General features: G+C 40.9%; 1 protein-coding gene across 1 annotated transcript in view; it reads right to left on the bottom strand.

The window, feature by feature from the left end:
- C15H11orf65 (chromosome 15 C11orf65 homolog) overlaps positions 1-21369 on the bottom strand; it is a 58380-nt gene that overhangs the window by 24323 nt on the left and 12688 nt on the right. Inside the window, exon 2 of the mRNA XM_070383217.1 lies at positions 12908-13000. Coding sequence (XP_070239318.1) covers positions 12908-13000 — 93 coding nt within the window. The remainder of the gene's footprint in view (positions 1-12907; positions 13001-21369) is intronic.

The following is a 21369-nucleotide window of genomic DNA, read 5'->3' as shown; positions in this document are numbered from 1 at the left end:
GGAGTGGGGTGCCATTGCCTTCTCCAATTAACAACATACTTATGAGTAATTACTTTAAATGCAAATAGACTAAATGCTTCAATCAAAAGACATAGGATGGCAGATACAAAATGGATACAAAACAGGACTCTACAATAGATCTACTTAAGATCTAGAGACACATCCAGACTGAAAGAGAGGGGATGGAAAAAGGTATTCTGTGCAATGGAAATCAAAAGAAAGTCAGGTAGGAATACTTATATCAGACTCAGTTCAGTTCAGTTCAGTCGCTCAGTCATGTCCGACTCTTTACTAAATAGACCTTAAAACAAAGACTGCATCAAGAGACAAAGAAGGACAATGCATAAGGATAAAAAGGATCCATTCAAAAAGAACATAAAACAATTTTAAATATAAATGCACTCAAAACAGGAACACCTAAGTATATAAAGCAAACATTAATGGATATAAAGAGAGCCATGGACTTTAACACTCCATTTTCAAGAATGGACAGATCATTCAGACAGAAGATCAGTTAAAAAACACTGACCTTAAAGAGCTCTCTTTTTCTCTCGATGTGTCTGGATAATGTGTCATCAGTTTAGTGTTTTTCAAAGTACCACCTCTTAGTTTCATTAATCTTTCCTGTTTTTATTTTTGGTTTCTATTTCACTAATTTCTGCTCTGATCTTCATGATTTCATTCCTTCTATTAATTTTGGGTTTTTTTCTTTTTCTAGCTCTTTTAGATGTAAAAGAAAAGGTTCTCAACATTGCTAATCATTAGAGAAATGCAAGTCAAATCCACAGTGAGATATCCCACACTATCAGAATGGTAGTTCTTCTTCTTCAAAAAAAAAAAAAAAAAAAAAAAGGGACAAGGCTCAAACAACAAAATTAGAAATGAAAAAGGAGAAACTACAAGTGAATCCTTTGCAGAAATACAAAGGATCATAAGAGACTACTACAACTATATGCCAATAAAATTGACAGCCTGGAAGAAATGAACAAATTCTTGGAAAGGTACAATTTTCAAAGACTGAACCAGGAAGAATTAGAAAAGATTAACAGACCAATCACAAGTAATGAAATTAAAACTATAATTAAAACTCTTCCAACAAACAAAAGTCTAGGACCAAATAGCTTCACAGGAAAATTCTATCAAACATTTAGAGAAAAGCTAACACCTATCCTTCTCAAAGTCTTCCAAAAAACAACAGAGGGAGAAAAACTCCCAAACTCATTCCATAAGGCTGTTATCACTATCACCCTCATAACAAAAGCAGACAAACATATCACAAAAAAGGAAAATTATAGGCCAATAATACTAACTAATATAGATGCAAAACCCCCCAACATAATACTAGTAAACAGAATCCCACAGCATATTAAAAGCATAGTATACCAAGATCAAGTGGGATTTATCCAAGGGATGTAAAGATTCTTCAATATATGCAAATCAATCAATGTGATATACCATATTAAAAAGTAAAGATTAAAAACAATATGATCATCTCAAGAGATGCAGATGATACTTTTGACAAAATTTAACACCTAAGACTTCCCTGGTGGCTCAGACGGTAAAGCGTCTGTCTACAATGTGGAAGACCCGGGTTCAATCCCTGGGTTGGGAAGATCCCCTGGAGAAGGAAATGGCAATCCACTCCAGTACTATTGCCTGGTAAATCCCGTGGACAGAGAAGCCTGGTAGGATACAGTCCATGGGGTCGCAAAGAGTTGGACACGACTGAGCGACTTCACTTTCACTTTCACTTTCAACACCTATTTATCATAAAAATTCTCCAGAAAATGGGCATAGAGGGAAACTACCTCAATATAATAAAGGCCATATACAACAAACCCACAACTAACAACATTCTAACTGGTGAAAACTGAAAGCATTTCCTTTAGGATCAGGAACGAGAAAAGGATATAGACCTTTGAACTTTTTTTTGAAATAATTTTAGAAGTCCTAACCATGGCAATTGGAGAAGAAAAGAAATAAAAGTAATCCAAATTGGAGAAGAAGTAATTGTCGCTGTTGCAGATGACATGATGTGACACCTGGAAAATCCTAAAGATACCACCAGAAAACTACTCAGCTCAGTTCAGTTCAGTTGCTCAGTCACGTCCAAATCTTTACGACCCCAGGGACAGCAGCACATCAGGCTTCCCTGTCCATCACCAAGTCCCGGAGTTTGCTCAGACTCATGTCCATCCAGTTGGTGATGCCATCCAACCATCTCATCCTCTGTCGTCCCCTTCTCCTTCTGCCTTCCATCTTTCCCAGCATCAGGGTCTTTTCCAATGAGTCAGTCTTCACATCAGGTGGCCAAAGTATTGTAGCTTCAGCTTCAGCATCAGTCCTTCCAATGAATATTCAGGACTGATTTCCTTTGGCATTGACTGGTTGGATCTCCTTGCAATCCAAGGAACTCTCAAGAGTTCTCTCCAACATCGCAGCTCAAAAGCATCAATTCTTGAGTGCTCAGCTTTCTTCATGGTCCAACTCTCACATCCATACAAGACTACTGGAAACAATAGCTTTGACTAGATGAACCTTTCTTGGCAAAATAATGTCTCTGCTTTTTAATATGCTGTCTAGGTTAGTCATAGCTTTTCTTCCAAGGAGCAAGTGTCTTTTAATTTCATGGTCTCACTAACTATCTGCAGTGATTTTGGAGCCAAGAAAAATAAAGTCTGTCACTGCTTCCATTGTTTCCCCCATCTATTTGCCATGAAGTGATGGGACCAGATGCCATGATCTTAGTTTTTGGAATATTGAGTTTAGAGCCAGCTTTTTCACTCTCCTCTTTCACTTGGCTCTTTAGTTCCTCTTCACTTTCTGCCATAAGGGTGGTGTCATCTGCATATCTGCAGTTATTGATATTTCTCCCAGCAATCTTGATTCCAGCATGTGCTTCATCCAGCCTGGCATTTTGCATGATGTACTCTGCATATAAGTTAAATAAGCAGGGCGACAATATACAGCCTTGACATACTCCTTTCACAATTTGGATCAAGTCCTGGTTCTAACTGTTGTTTCTTGACCTGCATACAGATTTTTCAGGAGGCAGGTAAGGTGGTCTGGTATTCCCATCTCTTGAAGTATTTTCCACAGATTGTTGTGATTCATACAGTCAAAGTCTTTAGCATAGTCAATAAAACAGAAATAGATGTTTTTCTGGAACTCTCTTGCTTTTTCTATGATTCAATGGATGTTGACAATTTGATCACTGGTTCCTCTGCCTCTTCTAAATCCAGCTTGAACATCTGGAAGTTCTCAGTTCACATACTGTTGAAGCCTAGCTTGGAGAATTTTGAGCATTATTTTGTTAGTGTGTGAGATGAGTGCAATTGTGCAGTAGTTTGAATACTCTTTGGCATTGCCTTTCTTTGGGATTGAAATGAAAACTGACTTTTCCAGTCCTGTGACCACGGATGAGTTTTCCAAATTTGCTGGCATATTGAGTGCAGCACTTTCACAGCATCATCTTCTAGGATTTGAATAGCCCAACTAGAATTCCATCACCTCCACTAGCTTTGTTTGTAGTGATGCTTCCTAAGGCCCACTTGACTTCACACTCTAGGACATCTGGCTCTAGGTGGGTATTCACACCATCGTGGTTATCTGGAAATATCATGAAGATATTTTTTGCATAGTTCTTCTATGTATTCTTGCCACCTCTTCTTAATATCTTCTGCTTCTGTTAGGTCTGTACCATTTCTGTCCTTTATTGTGTCCATCTTTGCATAAAATATTCCCTTGGTATCTTTAATTTTCATGAAAAGAACTCTAGTCTTTTCCATTCTATTGTTTTCCTCTATTTCTTTTTATTGATTACTGAAGAAGGCTTTCCTATCTCTCCTTGCTGTTCTTTGGAACTCTGCATTCAAATGGATTTATCTTTCCTTTTATCCTTTACCTTTAGCTTCTCTTCTTTTTTAGCTATTTGTAAGACCTCCTCAGAAAACCATTTTGCCTTTTTGCATTTCTTTTTCTTGGGGATGGTTTTGATCACTGCCTCCTATACAATGTCATGAACCTCTGCCCATAGATCTTCAGGCATCTGTCTATAATATCTAATCCCTTGAATCTATTTGTCACTTCCACTGTATAATCGTATGGGATTTGATTGAGGTCATACCTGAATAGTCTATTGGTTTTCCCTACTTTCTGCAATTTAAGCCTGAATTTGGCAATAAGGAGTTCATGATCTGAGCCACAGTAAGCTCCTGGTCTTGTTTTTGCTGACTGTATAGAGTTTCTCCATCTCTGACTGCAAAGAATATAATCAATCTGACTTCAGTATTGACCATCTGGTGATGTCCATGTGTAGAGTGTTCTCTTGTGTTGTTGGAAGAGGGTGTTTGCTATGACCAGTGCAGTCTCTTAGCAAAACTCTTGTTAGCCTTTGCCCTGCTTCATTTTTACTCCAAGGCCAAACTTGTCTGTTACTCCAGGTATCTCTTGACTTCCTACTTTTGCATTCCAGTCCCCTAAGATGAAAGGACGTTTTTTTTTTGGTGTTAGTTCTAGAAGGTCTTGTAGGTCATTATAGAACCATTCAACTTCAGCTTCTTCAGCATTCGTGGTTGCTGAATCCAAGTGGCATAGACTTGGATTACTGTGATACTGAATGGTTTGCTGTGGAAATTAACAGAGATCATTCTGTCTTTTTGGAGATTGCAACAAAGTACTGCAATTCGGACTCTTTTGTTGACTATGAGGGTTATTCCATTTCTTCTAAGGCATTCTTGACCACAGTAGTAGATGTAATGGTCATCTGAATTAAATTCATCCATTCCAGTCGATTTTAGTTCACTAATTCCTAAAATGTCAATGTTTACTCTTGCCATCTCCTATTTGACCACTTCCAATTTGCCTTGATTCATGGACCTAATATTCCAGCTTCCTATGCAATATTCTTCTTTACAGCATCGGACTTTACTTCCATCACCAGTCACATCCACAACTGGGTGTTGTTTTCTCTTTGGTCCTGTCTCTTCATTCTTTCCGGAGTTATTTCTCCACTCTTCTCCAGTAGCATATTGGGCACCTACCAACCTGGGTAGTTCATCTTTCAGTGTTCTATCTTTTTGCCTTTTCATACTATTAATGGGGTTCTCAAGGCAAGAATACTGAAGTGGTTTGCTATTCCCATTCTCCTTCCAGTGGACCACATTTTGTCAAAATTCTCCATCATGACCCATCCGTCTTGGGTGGCCCTACATGGCATGGCTCATGATTTCATTGAGTTAGACAAGGCTGTGGTCCATGTAATCAGTTTGGTTAATTTTATGTGACTGTGGTTTTCTTTCTGTCTGCCCTCTCCTGAATAATGGTAAGAGGCTTATGGAAGCTTCCTGATGGGAGAGACTGTGGGTAAAACTGGGATTTGTTCTGATGGGACCATGCTCAGTAAATCTTTAATCTAATTTTCTACTGATTTTTCTCTTGATGGGTGGGGCTGTTTTCCCTCCCTGTTGTTTGGCCTGAGGCCAAACTGTTGACCAAGCCTCCACTGGAAACTCCTAGACACCCACAGGCAAGTATGACTCAGTCTCTTGTGTGGACACTGCTCCTTTCTCCTGGTGCACACTAGGTTTTGTTTGTGCCCTCCAAGAGTAGGTTCCCCCAGTTCTGTGGAAGTTCTGTAATCAAATCCCACTGGCCTCTGAAGTCAAATTCCCTGGGGGTTCTCAGTCCCTTTGCCAGATCTCCAGGTTGGGAAATCTGTTGTGGGTCCTACAGCTTTCTTAAAAGTGTGAAATTTTCTTTGGTATAATAGTTCTGCAGATTGTGGATCATCTTCTCAGAGGCTCCATGGTGGGTAACACTGCATGACCCAGGTCTTCCACAGCCAGTGACTCTGTCCCTGAGGCAGGCCACTGCTCACCTGTTCCTCCACAGGAGACACTCAAAGACTCAAAGGTAGATCTGACTCAGTCTTTATGGGACCTCTGGGTCCTGGTGCACATAAAGTTTTGTTTGAGCCCTCCAAGCGTTTCTGGCGGGTATGGGGTTTGATTCTAAATGGGATTTCACCCCTCCTACCGTCTTGTTGGGGCTTCTCCTTTGCCCTTGCACATGGAGTATCCTTTTATGGTGGTGTCCTACATTTTTCTGTCAATGGTTGTTCAGTAGCGAGTTGTAATTTTGGAGTTCTTGCAGAAGATGAGTGCATGTCCTTCTATTCTGTCATCTTTCTGCTGGAAAACTACTCAGTTCAGGTCAGTTCAGTTCAGTTGCTCAGTCGTGTCCGACTCTTTGCAACCCCATGAACTGCAGGACACCAGGCCTCCCTGTCCATCACCAACTCCCGGAGTTCACTCAAACTCACATCCATCAAGTCGGTGATGCCATCCAGCCATCTCATCCTCTGTCGTCCCCTTTTCCTCCTGCCCCCAATCCCTCCCAGCATCAGAGTCTTTTCCAGTGAGTCAACTCTTCACATGAGGTGGCCAAAGTACTGGAGTTTCAGCTTTAGCATCATTCCTTCCAAAGAACACTCAGGGCTGATCTCCTTCAGAATGGACTGGTTGGATCTCCTTGCAGTCCAAGGGACTCTCAAGAGTCTTCTCCAACATCACAGTTCAAAGGCATTAATTCTTCGGTCCTCAGCTTTCTTCACAGTCCAACTCTCACATCCATACATGACCACTGGAAAAACAATAGCCTTGACTAGACGGACTTTGTTGGCAAAGTAATGTCTCTGCTTTTGAATATGCTATCTAGGTTGGTGATAACTTTTCTTCCAAGGAGTAAGTGTCTTTTAATTTCATGGCTGCGTCACCATCTGCAGTGATTTTGGAGCCCAAAAAGATAAAGTCTGACACTGTTTTCCCATCTATTTCCCATGAAGTGATGGGACCAGATGCCATGATCTTAGTTTTCTGAATGTTGAGCTTTAAGCCAACTTTTTCACTCTTCTCTTTCACTTTCATCAAGAGGCTTTTTAGTTCCTCTTCACTTTCTGCCATAAGGGTAGTGTCATCTGCATATCTGGGGTTATTGATATTTCTCCCGGCAATCTTGATTCCAGCTTGTGCTTCTTCCAGCCTAGCGTTTCTCATGATGTACTCTGCATATAAGTTAAATAAGCAGGGTGACAATATACAGCCTTGACGTACTCCTTTTCCTATTTGGAACCAGTATGTTGTTCCATGTCCAGGCTGCAACGGTGCATAAGCATGGCCAAGAGAAGCTACCCCACGTCCGAGGTCAGGGGCAGTGGTCTAGAGTGCCAGGCTGCGACAGTGCAGGAATGGCCGAGAGGAGCTACCCCACGTCCGAGTTCAGGGGTGGTGGCCGGAAGGAGCTATCCCACTTCCGAGGTCAGGGGCGGTGGCCAGGAGGAGCTATCCCACTTCTGAGGTCAGGGGCAGCGGCTGAGAGTAGCTACCCCGTGTCTGAGGTCAGGGGCAGTGGCCCAGAGTGCCAGGGTGCAACGGTGCAGGAACGGCCGAGAGGAGCTACCCCACGTCCGTGGTCAGGGGTGGCGGTGGGGAGGAGCTACCCCACGCCCGAGGAAAACTACTAGAGCTCATCAATGAATTCAGTAAAGTTGCAAGCTACAAAATTAATACACAGAAATCTCTTGCATTCCTATATACTAACAACAAAAGATCATAAAGAGAAATTAACGAAACAATTCCATTTACCATTGCAACGAAAAGCATAAAATAGCTAGGTTTGCCGACAAAGGTCTAGTCAAAGCTATGGTTTTCTGGTAGTCATATACAGATATCAGTTGGACCATAAAGAAAGCTGAGCTCCCAAGAATTGATGCTTTTAACTGTGGTGTTGGAGAAGACTCTTGAGAGTCCCCTGGACTGGAAGGAGATCCAACCAGTCCATTCTAAAGGAAATCAGTCCTGAATATTCATTGAAAGGAGTGATGCTGAAACTCCAATATTTTGGCCATCTGATGCGAAGAACTGACTCACTGGAAAAGACCCTGATGCTGGAAAAGATTAAAGGCAGGAGGAGAAGGGAGCAACAGAGGATGAGATGGTTGGATGGCATCACTGACTCGATAGACATGAATTTCAGCAAGCTTTGGGAGTTGATGATGGACAGGGAAGCGGGGCATGCTGCAGTCCACGGGGTCACAAAGAGTTGGACAAAACTGAGTGACTGAACTGAAATGAACTGATACCTACCGAAAGAGGCAAAAGGCCTGTGCTCAGAAAACTATAAAACACAAGTGAAAGAAATCAAAGATACACAAACAGATGAAGAGACATACTATGTTCTTGGTTTGGTAAAATCAATATTGTGAAAATGACTATACTACCCAAAGCAAGCTACAGATTCAATGCATTCCCTATCAAATTACCAATGGCATTCTTCACAGAGTTGGAAGAAAAATTTTTACATTTTATATGGTAACACAAAAGATCCTGAAAGTCAAATCAATCTTGAGAAAGAAATATGGAACTTGAGGAATCAGGATCCCTGACTTCAGACTATATTACAAAGCTACAGTAATCAAGACTGTATAGTATAGGCACAAAAACAGAAATATAGATCAGTTGCCCAAAATAGAAAGCCCAGAGATAAACCTGCACATATATGGTCACATAATCTACAACAAAGGAAGCAATGATATACAATGAAGAAAATACAGCCTCTTCAATACATGGTGTTGGAAAAACTGGACAGCAACATTTAAAAGGATGAAAGTAGAACACTACCTAACACCATACACAAAAATAAACTCAAAATGGATTAAAGACCTAAATGTAAGACTAGATACTATAAAACTCTTAAGAGGAAAATAGGAAAACTACTCTGTGACATAAACCACAGCAAGGTCTTTTTTTTTTTTTTTAATATATATATATTTAACCTTTTAATTTATTTATTTTTAATTGAAGGATAATGATTATTACTTTAAAATATTTTGTTGATTTCTGCCATTTATCAACATGAATCAGCCATAGGTATACCTATGTTCCCTCCCTCTTGAACTTCCCTCCCACTTCCCACCCCATCTGACCCACCCTCTAGGTTTTCAGAGGCCTGATTTGAGTCCCTCTGTTATACAGCAAATTCCCACTGGCTATCTATTTTATAGATGGTAGTGCATGTTTCCATGTTACTCTCTCCATTTGTCCCACCCTCTCTTTCCCTCTTCTGTGTCTACAAGTCTGTTCTCAATGTCTGTGCTGCCATTAGTTCAGTTCAGTTCAGTCACTCAGTCGTGTCTGACTCTTTGTGACCCCATGAATCACAGCACGCCAGGCCTCCCTGTCCATCACCATCTCCTGGAGTTCACTCAAACTCATGTCCATTGAGTCCATGATGCCATCCAGCCATCTATCTCATCCTCTGTCATCCCCTTTTCCTCCTGCCCCCAATCCCTCCCAGCATCAGAGTCTTTTCCAATGAGTCAACTCTTCGCATGAGGTGGCCAAAGTACTGGAGTTTCAGCTTTAGCATCATTCCTTCCAAAGAACACCCAGGGCTGATCTCCTTCAGAATGGACTGGTTGGATCTCCTTGTAGTCCAAGGGACTCTCAAGAGTCTTCTCCAACACCACAGTTCAAAAGCATCAATTCTTCAGTGCTCAGCTTTCTTCACAGTCCAACTCTCGCATCCATACATGACCAGTGGAAAAACCATAGCCTTGACTAGACTGACTTCTGTTGGCAAAGTAATGTCTCTGCTTTTGAATATGCTATCTAGGTTGGCCATAACTTTTCTTCCAAGGAGTAAGCATCTTTTAATTTCATGGCTGCGTCACCATCTGCAGTGATTTTGGAGCCCAAAAAGATAAAGTCTGACACTGTTTCCCCATCTATTTCCCATGAAGTGATGGGACCAGATGCCATGATCTTCATTTTCTGAATGTTGAGCTTTAAGCCAACTTTTTCACTCTCCTCTTTCACTTTCATCAAGAGGCTTTTTAGTTCCTCTTCACTTTCTGCCATAAGGGTGGTGTCATCTGCATATCTGAGGTTACTGATATTTCTCCCGGCCATTGCTGCCCTACAAATAGGTTCATCAGTACCATCTTTCTAAATTCCATATATATGTGTCCATATACTATATTTGTTTTTCTCTTTCTGACTTACTTCACTCTGTATAATAGGCTCTAGGTTCATCTACCTCATTAGAACTGACTCAAATGCATTCCTTTTTATGGCTGAGTAATATTCCATTGTATGTATATACCACAGCTTCTTTATCTATTTATCTGTCCATGGACATCCAGGCTGCTTCCCTGTTGTAGCTATTGTAATAATGCTGCAATTAACATTGGGGTACATGCATCATTTTCAATTATGCTTTTCTCAGGGTATATGCCCAGTAGTGGGATTGTTGGGTCATATGATACTATTAAGGGCTTCCCAGGTGGCACAAGTGGTAAACAAACTGTCTGCAAATGCAGGAGACATAAGAGATGTGGGTTTGATTCCTGGGTCAGAAAGATCCCCTGGAAGGGGAAATGGCAAACCACTCCAGTATTCTTGCCTGGAGAATCCCCATGAACAGAGGAGGCCAGAGGGCTACAGTCCACAGGGTCACAAAGAGTTGGACAAGACTGAAGGACTGAGCACTCAAACACCCATGGTAGTTTTATTCTTAGTTTTTTAAGGAATCTCCATACTATTCTCCTGAAACTCCAATATTTTGGTCACCTGATGCGAAGAGCTGACTCATTTGAAAATACCCTGATGCCAGGAAAGATTGAACGCAGGAGGAGAAGGGGACGACAGAGGATGAGATGGTTGGATGGCATCACCAACTCAATGGACATGAGTTTGGGTAAACTCTGGGAGTTGGTGATGGACAGGGAGGCCTGGCATGCTGAGGTTCATGGGGATGCAAAGTCAGACAAGACTGCGCGACTGAACTGATACTGTTCTCCATAGTGGCTGTATCAATTTCAGTTCACTTCAGTCGCTCAGTCGTGTCCAACTCTTTGCAACCCCATGGACTGCAGCACACCAACTTTCCTGTCTATCACCAACTCCCAGAGCATGCTCAAACTCATGTCCTTTGAGTCGGTGATGCCATCCAACCATCTCACACTTTGTTGTCCCATTCTCCTCCTGCCTTTAATCCTTCCCAGCAACAAGGTCTTTTCCAATGAGTCAGTTCTTCACATCAGGAGGCCAAAGTATTACATTCCCCCCAACAGTGCAAAGGCAGGATTTTTTTGACCCACCTCCTTGAGTTAGGAAAAAAAATTTTTTTTAATGGGACTTAAAAGCTTTTTAACACAAAGAAAACCATAAATGAGATGAAAAGACAATCCTCAGAATGTGAGAAAATATTTGCAAACAAAGTGATGAATGAAGGATAAATCTTCAAAATATACAAACAGCTGATGGAACCCAATATAAAAAAAAAAACCCAATCAAAAAAATGGGTGGAAAACTTAAACAGACATGTCTCCAAAGATGAGAAACTAATGACAAAAGGCACATAGAAAGATGCTCAACACTGATAATTATTAGAGAAATGCAAATCAAAAGTAAAATGAACTATCATTTTATACTGGTCAGAATGGCCATCATCAAAAAAATCTACAAACAATAAATGCCGGAGAGGATGTGGAGAAAAGGGAGCTGTTGATGGGAATGTAAATTGATATAGCCACTGTGGAGAACAGTGTGGAAACTTAAAAAGCTCCACTTTAAAGAGCTAAAAAAGAACAATCACATGACCCAACAATCCCACTACAGGGCATATACCCAGAGAAAACTATAATTCAAAATGACACATGTGCTCCAATGTTCACTGCAGCACTATTTACAATAGCCAGGATATGGAAACCTAAATGTCCAATGATAGATGAATAGATAAAGAAGATATGCTACATATAAACAGTGGAATATTACTCGGTCATAAAAAGAAACAGAATTGAGTCATTTGTAGAGATGTGAATGAACTAGAGTCTGTCGTACAGAGTGAAGTAAGTCAGAAAGAGTAAAACAAATATATTAACGCATATATGTGGAATCTAGAAATGTACAGATTAACCCAGTTCCAGGGCAAAGGTAGAGATGCAAATGCAGAGAACAGATATGTGGACACAGGAGGAATGTGAGGGTGGGATGAATTAAGAGATTAGGATTGATGTATATACACTATCTTGTGTAAAATTGATAGTTAGTGGGAACCTGCTGTACTCCACAAGGAGCTCAGCTCAGTGCTCTGTGATGACCTAGATGGGTGGGGTTGGGGGATGGGGCGGGAGGAAGGTCTAAGATGGAGTGGATATATGTACACTGCTGCTGCTGCTGCTAAGTCGCTTCAGTCGTGTCTGACTCTGTGCGACCCCATAGACGGCAGCCCACCAGGCTCCCCGTCCCTGGGATTCTCCAGGCAAGAACACTGGAGTGGGTTGCCATTTCCTTCTCCAATGGATGAAAGTGAAAAGTGACAGTGAAGTCGCTCAGTCGTGTTCGACTCCTAGCAACCCCATGGACTGCAGCCCACGAGGCTCCTCCGTCCATGGGATTCTCCAGGCAAGAGTACTGGAGCGGGGTGCCATCGCCTTCTCCAGGATATATGTATAGGCAATGGCACCCCACTCCAGTACTTTTGCCTAGAAAATCCCATGGACGGAGGAGCCTGGTAGGCTGCAGTCCATGGGGTCCCTAGAGTCGGACACGACTGAGCGACTTCACTGTCACTTTTCACTTTCATGCACTGGAGAAGGAAATGGCAACCCACTCCAGTGTTCTTGCCTGGAGAATCCCAGGGATGGGAGGCCTGGTGGGCTGCCCTCTATGGGGTCGCACAGAGTCGGACACGACTGAAGCGACATAGCAGCAGCAGCAGCAGCAAAGCTTATTCACTTCGTTGTATAACAGAAACTAATACAACATTGTAAAGCAATTATACTTCACTTGAAAAGAATAAAAAATAAAGGTATTTATATATCATGAAAAAAATATAATGTCCTTACCTCTTTAGGATTAATATATCTCACTATCTGACGTGGCTCCCCTTGTCTTCTTATGTTAATCAGACGTTTAAAGTGTTGGAATACAGCGACATTCTAAAGGTTCAAACAATAGGATTTTACTGTTAAAACTGGGTTTCCTACCTCTAATTAGCTTTTTGCCTAATTAGGGAAAAATGAGTGAAAATCATGAGATAGATTTTACTGTTGTGAAATAGATTTTAGAAATATTATCCAATCACAGTTTGCTTTCACAAGCCAGGTAATATTGGTATTATTCTCATAGGGGTTTACCCTTAAATTGGTAATTCTATTGCAAGGAAGTGTAAATAAAATGTCCAAAACTTTAGTTGTATCACTTTTGTATAGTCCAGAGTAATGTAGGAGAAAGACAAAACACAGCCTAGAGGTTAAGCACACTAAGTATGGCATGATATTGTCTGGGCTCAAGTGTTAGTACTTACTAGTTGTGTAAGTACTTGATCCTGAACAAGCTGCTTAACCTCCATGCTCAGTTTCTCATCTAAAATATGGGAATGACAGTACTGTTTCATACAGCTACATTTAGGAATAAATGAGTTAACATTTGTAAAGCATTTAGAATAGCTTCTGGCACAGAAGAGCATTCAACAAATATTATCTATTATTATCATTACAAAAGCCTCCTTATTCCTGTAGTAATTCCACTGATTTACCAACCTTGTCTTCTTCTCATGTTAGTGCAAATTTAGTCAAACTACTCCAAGCAATTCTTGTATCCTGGAAAGCTATCTTTGGTAACTTTCCTCTCATACCTTATTCCTCCCCAAACCCTTAATAACTCTTAAAATGTTCCCCATCCGCTCCTTTGCTTATATTAAATCAAATCAAATAAAGCCAAGTTGAAGTAATCCTTAAAACCAGTATCACAATATGAAGTCCCACCACAATTGCTTGTGGGAGATGGTGCAGCCCATATCAACACAAATACTATTCTTTCTGAAAGGAAGATGTAATATTCTTAAGTAAAACCCCAAATTGAGTATCAAGAAAAATTTATGATGGTTTGAAATCTGAACAGTATTTTCTAAATTTGTATATTACTGTATCAAACCACTCTCAAATTTAATGACTTAAAGCAAAAACCATTTTTCTGTGGGTTGAAAGAGAACTTCTATTTTTGTGTGGAGTCATGTATTTGGGCCTAGTCATTTGCTAGATCAGATTGGAGTTAGGTGATTTAATATGGTCTCACACACTATCTGGGTCTTCAGCTTGGATTGTTGGAACATCTGTCGTGGCCTGGCTTCTCTCTCCACATACACTTTCAGTTAGAGTTTCTCTGCAGTGTGTGGGTTTCAAAGTATGAGAGATATAGACAGAGAGAGAGAAATTGCAAGGCCTTGTCGTGGAAGTCACACAGCATCACTTAGTTAGAATTCTATTGGTAAATTCAGGACCTAGCAGGTCTCAGGAGGTCTAGTGCAAAGTGTGACCCATAGAAAGTTCCATATATGTATGGAACCTCGTCCAGGAGTGGCTCAGAAGAGAAATACTTATAGGGGACAGAACTTCAAGCATCATACCCATTGTATACTATGCCTGGAAGGAAAGATGGCCAGTGATACAGATCTAAAGATGGAGAATAACTGATGGTTTGGCTGGATCATCAGGGATTTGGAAAGAAAATTGTTTTTTGGTTAGAAAAATTGTTGGGGAAGAGGGAAGACCCCTCACACTTGAGCACCAACTGTGAAGATATTCGTATCCCATATCAATTCTCAACAAAAAGCAATCTCAGCAGAGAAGAATATTAATAATCAAGTGTGCAAGTTGACCCATTCCTGCTGTTCTTGTCCAATGGGCTCATGAACAAAATGGCCATGCCAACAGGAATGGAGGTTATTCGTGGGATAAACAACATGAATTTTTACTCACTATATCTGGCTAGTACGACTGCTGAGTGTCCACTTTGTCAACACTGAGAGCAGCACTGATCCCCTGATACAGTCTCATTCCTTGAAGAAATTAACCAGGTTTCTTGTGGGATATCAGTTAGTTGGAACACTTGCATTACAGAAGGGCTAACACTTGATTCTCACTGGAATTGATACTTTATACTCCTGGATAGCTCTACATAGTCAGCAAAAACAAGACTAGGAGCTGACTGGGGCTCAGATCATGAACTCCTGATTGCAAAATTCAGATTGAAATTGAAGAAAGCTAGGAAATCCACTAGACTATTCAGGTATGACCTAAATCAAATCCTTTACGATTATGCAGTAGAAGTGACAAATATTTTCAAGGGATTAGATCTGACAGACTAAATGCCTGAGGAACTATGGGCAGAGGTTGGTGACACTGTATAAGAGGCAGTATTCTAAACCATCGCCAAGAAAAAGAAAGGCAAAAAGGCAAAATGGTTGTCTGAGGAGGCCTTACACATTGCTAAGAAAAGAAGAGAAGCAAAAGGCAAAGGAGAAAAGGAAGATATACCCATCTAAATGCAGAGTTTCAAAGAACAGCAAGGAGAGATAAGAAAGCCTTCCTAAATAATCAGTGCAAAGAAATAGAGGAAAACAATAGGATGGGAAAGGTTAGAGATCTTCTCATGAAAACTAGAGATACCAAGGGAACATTTCATACAAAGATGGGCACAATAAGGACAGAAATGGTATGGACCTAACAGAAGCAGAAGATATTAAGAACAGGTAGCAAGAATATACAGAAGAAGTATACAAAAAAGATCTTAATGACCCAGATAACCATGATGGTGTTATCACTCACCTAGAGCAAGACATCCTGGAATGTGAAGTCAAGTGGGCCTTAGAAAGCATCACTATGAACAAAGCTAGTGGAGGTGATGGAATTCCAGTTGAGCTATTTCAAATCCTAAAAGATGATGCTGTGAAAGCGCTGCACTCAATACACCAGCAAATTTGGAAAACTCATCCGTGGTCACAGGACTGGAAAAGGTCAGTTTTCATTTCAATCCCTAAGAAAGGCAATGTCAAAGACTGTTCAAACTACCACACAGTTGTACTCATCTCTCACACTAACAAAATAATGCTCAAAATTCTCCAAGCTAGGATTCAACAGTACGTGAATTGAGAACTTCCAGATGTTCAAGCTGGATTTAGAAAAGGCAGAGGACCCAGCAATCAAATTGTCAACATCCACTGGATCATAGAAAAAGCAAAAGAGTTCCAGAAAAACATCTATTTCTGCTTTATTGACTACGCCAAAGACTTTGACTGTGTGGATCACAACAAACTGTGGAAAATTCTTCAAGAGATGGGAATACCAGACCACCTTACCTGCCTCCTGAAAAATCTGTATGCAGGTCAAGAAACAACAGTTAGAACTGGGCATGGAACAATGGACTTGTTCCAAATTGTGAAATGAGTATGTCAAGGCTACTCACCCTACTTATTTAACTTATATGCAGAGTAAATCATGTGAAATGCTGGGCTGGATAAAGAAGAAGCTGGAATCAAGATTGCTGGGAGAAATATCAATAACCTCAGATATGCAGATGACACCACCCTTATGGCAAAAAGCAAAGAAAAAACAAAGAGCCTCGTGATGAAAGTGAAAGTGGAGAGTAAAAAAAGTTAGCTCTAAACTCAACATTCAAAAAACTAACATCATGGCATCTGGTCCCATCACTTCATGGGAAATAGATGGGGAAACAACAGTGAGAGACTTTATTTGGGGGGCTCCAAAATCACTGCACATGGTGACGGCAGCCATGAAATTAAAAGACGCTTGCTTCTTGGAAGAAAAGCTATGACCAACCTAGACAGCATATTAAAAAGCAGAGACGTTACTTTGCCAACAAAGGTCCATCTGGTCACAGCTATGTTTTTTACAGTAGTCTTATATGGATGTGAGAGTTGGACTGTGAAGAAGGCTGAGTGCTGACGAATTGATGCTTTTGAACAGTGGTGTTGGAGAAGACTCCTGAGAGTTCCTTGGACTGAAAGGAGATCAAACCAGTCAATCCTAAAGGAACTCAGTCCTAAATATTCATTGGAAGGACTGATGCTGAAGCTGAAGCTTCAATACTTTGACCACCTGATGTGAAGACTGACTCATTGGAAAAGACTCTGATGCTGGGAAAGATTGAAGGCAGGAGGAGAAGGGGATGACAGATGATGAGATGGTTGGATGGCATCACCAACTGGATGGACATGAGTTTGAGCAAATTCCAGGAGTTGGTGATGGACAGGTAAGCCATGGCATTGCAAAGAGTCAGACATGACTGAGTGACTGAACTGTCTGATTGACCTTGTTCCCCATTACTCTAAAACACCTAGCCTGATAGAATGTTGGTCTGGCATTTTGGATACTCAGTTGCAGTTATAGTTTCAGTGACAACACTTTTCAGACTCCAGTGATGTCCTTCATGTTATAGAATATGTTCTGAATTAATAGCCAACCAGAGTTTATGAGTTTGAAATTTAAAGGGTGTAAATGAAAGTAGCTCCCTTTCAATACTGTCTCTAATAATCCACTAGTGAAGATTTTACTTCTCATCCTTGTGCCTTTGTTTTCTGTGGATATAGAGGTCTTTGCACCCACAGGAGGCTTCCCAGGTGGCACGGTGGTAAAGAAGCTGCCTGACAATTCAGGAGGCACAACAGATGTGAGTTCAATCCCTGAGTTGGGAAGATCCCCTAAAGGAGGAAATGGCAACCTGCTCTAGTATTCTTTCCTGAAAAGTTCCCTGGACAGCAGAGCCTGGCAGGCTACAGTCCATGGGGTTGCAGAGTCGGACATGACTGAGCAACTGAGTACACACACCCACCACAGAGGAATGCTTCCACCAAAGCACACAACAAAAAGTTCCGTTAAAATGGAAACTGATACTGTCACCTGGTCATTTTGAGTTCCTCATGTCAGTGAATCATCACACCAAAAAAGTAGAGGGGGGCTTAAGTGGAAAAAGTGGCTGTATAAATGAAAAAGGGAACAGCAGAGTAAGCATTAAAGTGATGTAATGTGAGACATATTTAGTAAGTTCTTGTTGACTTTGAAGATGGAAGGAGGCCATGAGTCAAGGAATGTGGGCAGTCTCTAAAGCCTGGAAAGGGAAAGAAAACAAATTCTTCCCTAGAGTCTACAGAAAGAACACAGTATTGCTAATATCTTTAAATTTTTGTTGTTTAAAGCTACTGAGATTTTGGCAATTGTTTTAGCAGCAGTAGGAAATAAATATAAGTGCTTAATCTTTTACCTAGTGTTTATATTAAAGATATCTTGGGCAGAGTATGACTCAGCAGGAAGAAGAATAAAAATCATTAAAAGATAAAACTCTTTGATGTACTCTGCGTCATACGAAATGCCGGGCTGGATAAACCTCAAGCTGGAATCAAGACTGCCAGGAGAAATATCAATAACCTCAGATACGCAGATGGAAACTTGAAAACATTATACTAAATGAAATAGCCAGAGACAAAAGGACACATATAGAAATTACCTAGAATAGACAAATTCATAGACAGAGAAAGTAAAATAGAGGTTACCATGGCCTAGTGGGCAGGGAGGATGGAGAGTTATTGTTCAGTAGCTACAGGAGGTTCTGTTTGAGGTGATGTAAAAGTTCTAGAAACAAATAGTGGTAACGGCTACGTAACATTGTAAATGTAATTCATGTCACTAAATTGTACACCTAAAAATGGTTATGGTAAATTTTATGCTATGTATATTTACAATAAAAAGTGAATACTAATTGTTTAAAGCAATAAAAATAATGTCTTCTTATATTTAAAACAAAAACGTAAGTGAAAAATATTTGACAACAAAAAGCACAAAAGGGGAAGATGATAAAGGGAGCTAACCTGTTTTAATATTCTTGCCTGTTCTGGAAAGGGTAAAATTACTAACTTAATGTAGGTAGAAATTAGTCAAGGATACATATTGTAAACTCTAAGTCACCCCATTAAAATAATATGTAACTTTCATGATAATCTATTGCTACATAGCAAACTACCCCCAAACTTTCTGATGTTGAAGAACCACCATTTTATTATGCTCAAAATTAAGGGTGGCAAATTGTGGTAGGCCATAGTAAGGACGGAGAAAACAATGGCACCCCACTCCAGTACTCTTGCCTGGAAAATCCCATGGACGGAGGAGCCTGGTGGGCTGCAGTCCATGGGGTCGCGAAGAGTCAGACATGACTGAGCGACTTCACTTTCACTTTTCACTTTCATACATTGGAGAAGGAAATGGCAACCCACTCCAGTGTTCTTGCCTGGAGAATCCCAGGGACGGGGGAGCCTGGTGGGCTTCCGTCTATGGGGTCGCACAGAGTCGGACATGACTGAAGCGACTTAGCAGCAGCAGCAGCAGCAACATAGGAAGGATGTCTGGTTCTCACTTCCAGAATGATTGAGACTTCATTTGAGATGGATTGCAAAGCTGGGATTGGCTGATATGACTCAAGTTGGGTCTTATGTCAGAGGCCTCAATTCTAGCTATCAGTCATGTTTCTTGGTTCTTTTTATGTTACATCTGCTGGGGATGGAACATTGAAAATGGCTTTTTCATTTATGTATCTTGTAAGTGGAAAGAAATAGGTGATAAATCTCGGATGGCCCATCACTATTCTCTATAGGTAGCCTTTCCATTAGGCTAGTCTGGCATGGCAGTTTCAGGACTGTGGTATCCTGAAACTGTCATGAGCAGTTTCAATCAGAATGAGCATTCTATGACACAGACATGGAAACCACAATGCTTCATCTTCTTCTTCTTCTTTTTTGACTGCCTCATGTAGCTTGCAAGACCTTAGTTCCCTGGGCAAGGAACAAATCTGGGCCCCCTGCAGTGGAAACTAGGAGTCAACCACAGGACCACTGGAAAATTTCCTTTTTTTTTTTCTTTCTTTCTTTCTTTTTTTTTTTTACTGTAATGCTTCTTGTTACCTAGACTCAAAGGCCCCAGAATGTCACATTCTATTTCATTTGTTTTAGTGGTAAAGCCTAAAATAGCCTAAATTGAAGAAGAATAAAGAATGTCACTTACCTCTAAATAGAAAGAATAGGAAATAATTTATGATCATTTTTAATCAATCAAACTAACCAAAAAGTTAATAGAAAAGAAAAAAGGTATTAAAATGCAAGGAGATCTAACCAGTTTATCCTAAAGGAGAGCAGTCCTGGGTGTTCATTGGAAGGACTGATGTTGAAACTCCAATACTTTGGCCACCTGATGCGAAGAGCTGACTCATTTGAAAAGACCCTGATGCTAGGAAAGATTGAGGGCAGGAGGAGAAGGGGACGACAGAGGATGAGATGGTTGGATGGCATCACCGACTCAATGGACATGGGTTTGGGTGGACTCTGGGAGTTGGTGATGGACAGGGAGGCCTGGCATGCTGTGGTTGACGGGGTCACAAAGAGTCGGACACAACTGAGGACTGAACTGAACTGAACTTTCTATATAAACATTTTTTAAATGGACACACAGCACTAATCATAAATAACAAGTGATAAACTGGATTTTGGCTTCTGATTTAAGGTGGCAAAGAAGAAGGATGTGTGCTTATCTTCTTCAGTGAGAAAACCAAAGCTGTTGAACAACCATTGACAGAAGGATGATGGAACACACCAAAAAAAAAAAAAAAAACCCCACACCCAAAGACAAAAAAGTCACAGAGAGACAATAGGAGGGGTGCAATCACGATAAAATCAAATACCATACCTGCCAGGTGGGTGACCCACAAACAGGAGAACAATAATACTAAAGAAGTTCTTGCACTATTGTGAAGGTTCTGAACCCCACGTCAGGCTTCCCAGCCTGGAGAATCTGACAAAGGGGATTGGGGAATCCCCAGGGAATCTGGCTTTGAGAGCTAGTGGCATTTGATTATAGGTCTTCCAGAAGACTGAGGGAAACAGAGACTACAATCCTGGAGGGCACAAACAAAATTTTGTGCACACCAAGACCTAGAGGCGAGGAGCAGTGACCCCACAGGAGACTGAACCAAACTATTTGCTTGTGTTGAAGGGCCTCCTGTGGAGGCATGGGTTGGTAGGGGCTCCCCACAGGGATGGGGGCATTGGAAGGTCTCCCGTGGTGTAAACCCTCTTGGAGTTCACCATTAGCCTTACCATAGAGCCTACAGACCCTAGGGCTGGTTTTCCTCAGTTCAAACAACTATCAGGAAGGGAGTGCAACCCCACCCATCAGCAGATAATTGGGTTAAAGCTTTACTGAGCAAGGTCCTGCCAACCAGAGCAGACTATTTTTCCGAACACCAATCCCTCCCATCAAGAAGCTGACACAAGCCTCAGCTTCACCCATCAGGGGTCAGACAGAATAAGCACAGTCTCACAGCAGCTAAAACAAAAACCATATTAAGGAAAGTTAATCACAATGAAAAAACAGAAAGTTATGTCCCAGACACACGGACAAGATAAAATCCCAGAGAAACAACTAAATGAAGTGGAGATATGCAACCTTCCAGAAAAAGAATTCTG

Source organism: Bos mutus, chromosome 15, assembly GCF_027580195.1.
Source record: "Bos mutus isolate GX-2022 chromosome 15, NWIPB_WYAK_1.1, whole genome shotgun sequence".
Lineage (NCBI taxonomy): Eukaryota > Metazoa > Chordata > Mammalia > Artiodactyla > Bovidae > Bos > Bos mutus.
This window is presented reverse-complemented; position numbering and strand designations above follow the sequence as displayed.